The sequence below is a fragment of the Polyodon spathula genome, unplaced genomic scaffold (genome assembly GCF_017654505.1).
Source record: "Polyodon spathula isolate WHYD16114869_AA unplaced genomic scaffold, ASM1765450v1 scaffolds_1808, whole genome shotgun sequence".
In the NCBI taxonomy this organism is placed as follows: Eukaryota; Metazoa; Chordata; class Actinopteri; order Acipenseriformes; family Polyodontidae; genus Polyodon; species Polyodon spathula.
In genome coordinates this window covers 5,001-12,381 of record NW_024473283.1, presented here as the reverse complement: position 1 = coordinate 12,381, position 7,381 = coordinate 5,001, and the positions used below count along the sequence as shown (strand labels likewise).

The window sequence follows — 7,381 nt, the reverse complement described above, 5'->3', positions numbered from 1 at the left end:
CGTGGATGGGAAGCCCCATCCACATTGAAAACCTTGTGTTAATGTGAGGCTGTCGGCTAGTGCATTGTGAAACTAATCAAATTAATAAACTCATGCAGATTGTGGCCGAGGGGTAACAGAATAATTACAAACTAGTTAAACCCCTCGGCCACGACATTTAAACCTGCAGCTCTCCCTGCTGTGTGTGGGTGTTCAGAGGAGAGAGGAGAGAGGAGAGAGGAGAGGGAGAGGGAGAGGGAGAGGGATAGAGGTGGAGGAGTAGTAGAGCAGATCCTTAACTAAGAGGGAGAGAGAGAGGAGAGAGGGAGAGGGAGAGGGAGAGAGAGAGGGAGAGAGGAGAGAGGAGAGAGGAGAGAGGAGAGGGAGAGAGGAGAGAGGAGAGAGGAGAGAGGAGGGAGAGAGGAGAGAGATCTGAAATATAAAATATAAAATATTACAGGATCAGTGACAGCAATCTGTCCAGCCTGACCTGTATGTGTCATTTATTCTGTGTTTGTGATTATTTTGGTTTAATTATTTATTTTCTGTGATTGATGAGATTGCTTTCTTAGTTACAATGACTGAGATCACAGGAGGGGAGAAACGAAAAGGCTGTCGTGAATTTCCTCTTTCCAAACAGGGGATCCCAGCCTCCCAGCCCCTGGAATCCGCCTGGCCCCCCGCCCGCCCTCTCTTTCCTGGGGAGACTTGCTGGAGATTGTGTGCGTGGCTCCTCCAGAGTTCTCTGGGGGTGTTTTCCAGCTGTACAAGGAGCAGACGCACCTCAGCAGCGTGGATCACCAGGGCAGGGAGCAGAGAGAGGCCTGGTTCACACTCTCACGTCTCACCCCCTCTGACGAGGGCAACTACTGCTGTCAGTACCGCACCCTGCGCTCCGGGCACTGGTACATCAGCCCCTTCAGCCCCTACCTGCACATCACCCTCGCCAACATCACAGGTAGCTTGGTTCTGTTTGTCTATTAAAAATGCGACAGCAAAGACACTAGAGAAAGAGAGGCTCTTATACTCTCTGCACAGCCTCCCTCTGCTCTGTGCTGGTGGAGCAGAGAAACAGAAAGGGAGGCTCTTATACTCGCTGAACAGCCTCCCTCTGCTCTGTGCTGGTGGAGCAGAGAAAGAGAAAGGGAGGCTCTTATACTCTCTGAACAGCCTCCCTCTGCTCTGTGCTGGTGGAGCAGAGAAAGAGAAAGGGAGGCTCTTATACTCTCTGAACAGCCTCCCTCTGCTCTGTGCTGCTGAAGCAGAGAAAGAGAAAGGGAGGCTCTTATACTCTCTGAACAGCCTCCCTCTGCTCTGTGCTGCTGAAGCAGAGAAAGAGAAGGGAGGCTCTTATACTCTCTGAACAGCCTCCAGAGAAACAGAAAAGGGTTTTCAACTCACACAAAAACACTTTTGACACAGATATAAAAAAAGTGTAACCTTCATGACAAATAATAAAATGCATTAATCTTTAAAAAAAAAAGACTGTACACGTTTTTCATCAAGCTTTTGTATTTTAGGAGCCCCTGCCCACCCTGAACCGAGCCGCCCCCCCTCTGGTACAGGTAAACACTCACATGATACATGCTTGAATTGTGCTGTTAGCAGACAAGGCTTCTCAGTGAGCAGGAGGCTGCTCTCCTCTTGTGGCGCGCTCGTGTGTGTAGCGGTTTAGTTGTTTTTCTGCCAGGAACACTGTTCCGTTAAGAGCTGTGGTTCAGTTGCTCTCATCCATCAGAGCGCCTGAGCTGGGCGTGCCGCCCACAACCCTGAGCACCGAAACACAATCAAAGCAGAGCCAACGACAAAAACACAACAGAAAGGGCTCCACCCAGCATTGCAATTGAAAGTTCAAATGAATCAAAGTTCTGTGATGCACCACCTGGCTTTTATTAGGACCTGGGGAGCAGGGTACAGCACAGGGGAGCAGCATACAGCACAGGGAGAGCAGGGTACAGCACAGGGGGGCAGGGTACAGCACAGGGGAGCAGGGTGCAGCACAGGGGGGCAGAATACAGCTCAGGGGAGCAGGGTACAGCACAAGGGAGCAGGGTTCAGCACAGGGGAGCAGAATACAGCACAGGGGCAGCAGGACACAGCACAGGGGCAACAGGGTACAGCACAGGGGCAGCAGGGTACAGCACAGAGGAGCAAAGCACAGCACAGGGGAGCAGGGCACTGAACAGATCCCCCTAGAGACACCTTACAGCACCTTGTAGAGTCTATGCCACGTTATGTGAAGGCTGTGATCAGAACTAACAGCAGCCGAGCCCCACATGAGATACACATAACACTTTCAGACAGAGGTAGTTTCACAATGACGCACGACTCGCAGGCTGAAAGTGGAGACTGTACCTCGAAAGATGCATCTGTGCTGGCAAAAGTGAGACAGTTAAAAACAAAGGTTTCATATTGATTCAGCACTAAGAATACCCCTTTAGGACAGGAGATGAGCTTTTACTGCCAGCTGGAACAGTTGGGATTTTGCCTTTCATGTCAGATCCTTTGCCCGTTCATTTTCCTGCACTAAGTTGCACTTGTTTTATTTCAGCATGTTTCAGGGGTAACTTTTATGAGAGTTAGCATCATAGAGATCAGCAGCAATGGATTATATGGTTTACAGATTAGTTTCTAGCTGGAGGGGTGAAGAAGGGTTTGAATAATACACTACAAAAATAAAATGCACTTCTCATGCCACTGAGTTTTTCAATTCCTTTTCTTATTTTAGGAGCCCCTACCCCCCCCGAACCAACCGACTCTCCCTCCGGTACAGGTAAATGCCCCCCCCCCCCATAAAATGTAATCCGTTTACCTGCCCGTTACAGTTACAAGTTACTGAACAATGCAGTGGGATTACTGTGTAGAACAGGCTCCTCTCCCAGTACAGCTTCTTGTCGTCTTGCTCAGGTCTCTTGCCGATGCCCTCCCTCACAGTCCGAGGTGCGACGGGGGTGCTGGTGAGAGGGGCCAGCGTGTCTCTGGAGTGCATGGCCCCTGCTTCCTTCCCGGGTGTTCATTTCCAGCTGTACCACGGTGACTCTGCCAGCCCTGTGTCCTCTAGCCAAGCCCTGGCGACGCAGCACAGAGCCAGCTTCCCTCTGCCCAGCCTGGAGCCCTCGGACGCAGGCGAATACCGCTGCCAGTATCGCCTGCAGATGAGCCAGCGCTGGAGGGAGTCGGAGCGCAGCCCGCCAGTGCAGCTCATCCTCAAGGGTGAGCTCTCCTTCTTCTGCATCACTTAGAATTTTAGGATTGAGACATCTTTTAAAAAAAATGTGCCTTTTCTTTCTACAGACTTAAACGGAATTGTTTGTATTTATTTGGTTTCCCTCAAAAGCTACAGTAAAACCTTCTCTTCTGTTGTAGGTGCCACCTCTCCTGCTACCACCCCTCCCTCCCTCTCAGGTAAAGAATCACAGCCCATCAAACTCAGCGTGCATCAAAGCCTGGGCTGGTCCTGTGTGTGGGGAAGGGCGGAGGCCAGCTCTGTCCACGCAGGCTGCTGATAAACAGCTGGCCAGCCCTTAACCCGTTCAGTCCTCGGTTTTTTTTGCCGAGCTCAAGCCTGCGAAATGAAGTTATCTAATTGGAAAAAGGAACAACTTTATTGAGTATCCATGAGAACTCAGGCTACCCTTTCTACCCTTCGTGGTTCAGCTTTTCCTTTCTATACAGGAATGTGAATTCGGGCCTGTCTCCTGTCCTTTAGGTCCAAACTGGCCTCTGCTCGCTGGTTCCTTTTCCACAGCTGTCCTGTTTGCTGCGTTCCTGGCTGTCCTGGGCTTTGTGGTGTACCAGAGAGGTAGGTGTTGCTATTGTCCCTGGTTAGGGGAGCAGTCCCCCGTTGAGTGCAGTGGAGGCAGCCGTGCATACGCACGCCACGCTGCACCTGATTGAGAATATCCCATTCTGTGGATGTGTGGGGGTGTCTGTATGTCAAGCTTACACTCAAGCATTGTGTCCTGTCCCTGGCTCTGTTAAAGGTGCTTGGACGGGGAGTTTGAGGGCTGCTCTTCAGAGCTAGTTATTCACCACAGAGATTCATGTTTCGCATCATTGTCTTTATAGATGGGATAAGCAGTGTTTTCCTACTCAAACACTCTTCATCTAAAGACCACTAGATGGAGCCGGCTCTTCTATAAAGACGCTGGCCGATCTAGCCTGTGTGACGTATATCTATGGCATGGAGAAATTAAGAGCAGCTCCTAAACTTGGAGAAATGGCACCAGGAATGATTAGAAACATCGCGCACAGATAAGAGGGGGCAGTTAAAAGCAAACAGACTGGGAAAAGGAAAGCTTTGTCTGGCATCTTCCCTAGACAGTCCAAGCACTAAAGGAAGCTTAATTGCAATTCAACATCGTGAAGCTGGAGATGTCGTTGAGGTTTATTTTTATTGTTTTTTTTTTTTAATAAGCACGTAAAGGTTTCTGATTTTTCTTTCTTTCTTTCTTCGCCAGTAAAGTCTGCGAGGAATAAAAAGCGGAGGTACGTACTTGAAGTTTGGAACATTTTCAAGAGTCTTTGTTCTGGTTTTTTTTTGTTGTTTTTTTAATCACAGCACAGCAGACTCGGGTTCGCACGAGCGCTGACAAAGCCTTCAACCTCATCCTGTCTTGCGCCAGAGTCAGCGACAGGCCCACCTCAAGCAAGAGCCTGTGCCTGTTTGTGTATCTTACACCACGCCTTGTAACAGACCTCCCCCTAGTGGCTGAGGAGTTAATGACACGGACATCAGCATCACTGAGCTCCAGATCACTGAGCTTGCTCTCCAGTCCAGTGGCAAGGCAGTTGTCTTTGAACTGGATCTTTATCAAGACCAGGGCTGCTGCTGGAAAGCCACAATCCGGCAGGTTTTTCTGGGATCCAAGCTGACCCCTTCCTGATCGAACTGAACAAATTAGCTTGCTAAATTGACCAACAACTCGCATTGTACAGAAACTGATGAAATTCAGGGTTACCTACAAAACCTGCTGCATCGTGGCTCTCCTCGGGACCAGGTTTGGCCACGCCTGGTCTAGAGGAAATAAAACTACAAAAGCAATCTGAAAATAAGACCAAGCCCCGCCCTCTAATCCAGCACTCTACTGCATTGAAACATACCGAAAGACATTCTCGGACAGGCGTTTCGACAAGGAGTCTTTGTAGACCAGTCCAGAAACGTTTGTTTCTTTGGGGGATTTCTAAATATAAACATAGCAAAATCTGAGGCCCGCGTGATAAAACAGCACAGTTTGAAGGTGAAGGTGAAAAATTATCAAGGAAGACAACGCAACACTATCTGAAAGCAGGGCTTGCAATAGAGATTTCATAAGTCAAGTGTACTACCAGATAGCATGTTTATATATATACTGAGCATCAAAAGGAACGTATCGCTTATATTTGGATATAATTCACTAGATGTGATTGAAAAATGACAAGCACTGTTTTAGACAGGCGCAGTGACTTTTTATTGTGCTGATTAACAAACCACATCACAGAGATGCTGCAGAATGATCTGTCCATCCCAGGCAGGTGTTGTGACTCTTGATCTCCCGGTTGGTGGCCTGTCATTGACAGAGTGTGTCTGGTTATACCGTCTCGCCTGGTTTGAAGTGGCTGGCTGTGAGCGCCCAACACAGTGAGCCACAGCACGCTGCCCCAGTCCAGCCTCCAGCGTGCCGATCGCAAGGCGCTGCTCTCTCGACAGACGTGGCATATTGGTGTTTTCTGTGATTTTCTTTATTGCTTTTATTCAAGCTTGCAATTCAACAGCTGAAATCACTCCCTATCCAGCGTCCAGTCAACTGTCTCACTGATCAGGTGATTAAGAGCTTCAGTCACAGTCACTCAAGCGTGTCATGGGCAAGGATGAATGATCGAGTGATTTTTTTTTTTAAATAAATGTGTTACAACAGTGATAAGTTTATTTTGATGCTCGTATGTATATATACATAGATAGATAGATTTTTTTTTTCTAAATTTGCTATAACGTGTTTCTTTCAAAGCTGCACATTTGAAGCCCATCACTGCAGCTATAGAACAGAAGCCCCTGTTTGCATCGCTGTTCATCGCTTTGTCTTGCTGTTGCAGGGATGACGCTCCCTACTGGAATCATTTCCACAATGCTCGCGATATCCTCGGTAGGTCTCTTCGATCCTGCTCTATATGAGAAGTGACATCACGCAGGCTGGTGGGTTGAAACAACACTTCGTTATCTCTTCATCGCCTTCTTACACAAAGAGCTTCCTTACACACTGGATTGTAATCCTTTGCCAGCTCTCAAAAGCTTTGCCACTTTGTAGTAGTTTGTATGAACATTATTTAAAGTTCTGGAGAGCATCAGGTTCTGGGAATTCGTTCGTCTGTAATCTACAGCCATGGCCAAAAAGTTCTGCATCACCTAGAATTTTAGTTTTTGTGAACACAATTTAGATCTTTTATTTAACATTGTGTAATCAAAGAAACTACAAAATGACATCGCAGGCCCCCTTGTGGCTGCTGGGTTTTGATCCAACGCAGCTCTCAGTTAAATGAACACACAGTTGAAGTAACAATCTGATTAATCGCGTTTCTAAACTATTCCTCAGCTTATAAGAAGCTGGAGATTTCAACTTCTATTCAGTTTCATACATTGCTTGAAATCTCCATCTCTTTCAAACCATTCAACAGCTTTCATTAGGCCAATTGTTAGACTGTTTCAGAGAACTGCCCGGCTTTGCCAGCTCTTACTGTCACTTAAAACATAGGTTTTTTTTTTATTTAAATTTCCATGTGTACCTCATATCTTTATTTAACCAGAAATGGGCTTTTATTATTTTAGTTTACCAGCCTTTGCAACAGCTGAGATTTTGACTTTACATGCCATCCCACTTCTCTCCCAGAACCACAGGAACTAACTTCCTGTCAACAAACCAAACCATAGAATATCTTTGCCTAAATTCTACTCTACAGAGCGAGTCCGACTTGCAAAAACCCCCCAATGTTTAAATATTACCAAAATAAAAAATCTACTGATTCTATTACAGTCTACGAGTACAACTAAATACAGCGGTTCATCGATAATAACCACACTGCAGGTATATCGTTCAACAGCACATTTCTGCTACACATACCATACGCGATGATGACTCTGGCACTATCACTACACGTTTGTATTTCTTATTTGGTTTGTTTGTTTGGCGTGTGTATTGAAGTGAGGTAGTGCCTAGCTTTACAGTTCACTGTGTGGTCACTCCTCGGCTCGGCTATAGATCACTGATCAGTCCGGCTCGGCTCGGCTATAGATCGCTGATCAGTCCGGCTCGGCTCGGTCCGGCTCGGCTCGGCTATAGATCGCTGATCAGTCCGGCTCGGCTCGGCTATAGATCGCTGATCAGTCCGGCTCGGCTCGGTCCGGCTCAGCTCGGCTATAGATCTCTGA

General features: G+C 47.5%; 1 protein-coding gene across 4 annotated transcripts in view; it reads left to right on the top strand.

The window, feature by feature from the left end:
• Positions 1–456: 456 nt before the first annotated feature.
• LOC121310188 (protein HIDE1-like) overlaps positions 457–7,381 on the top strand; it is an 8,609-nt gene continuing 1,684 nt past the window's right edge. Inside the window, exons 1-8 of one of the 4 annotated variants that reach the window (XM_041243483.1) lie at positions 457–937; positions 1,500–1,544; positions 2,708–2,752; positions 2,887–3,192; positions 3,346–3,384; positions 3,689–3,781; positions 4,440–4,467; positions 6,052–6,101. In XM_041243483.1, the coding sequence (XP_041099417.1) occupies positions 2,898–3,192; positions 3,346–3,384; positions 3,689–3,781; positions 4,440–4,467; positions 6,052–6,101 (505 nt within the window). In that variant the 5' untranslated portion in view covers positions 457–937; positions 1,500–1,544; positions 2,708–2,752; positions 2,887–2,897. Of the gene's footprint in view, positions 938–1,499; positions 1,545–2,089; positions 2,753–2,886; positions 3,193–3,345; positions 3,385–3,688; positions 3,782–4,439; positions 4,468–6,051; positions 6,152–7,381 lie in introns of those variants that run through there. The other 3 variants (XM_041243484.1, XR_005948744.1, XM_041243482.1) reach the window with 3 other exon arrangements.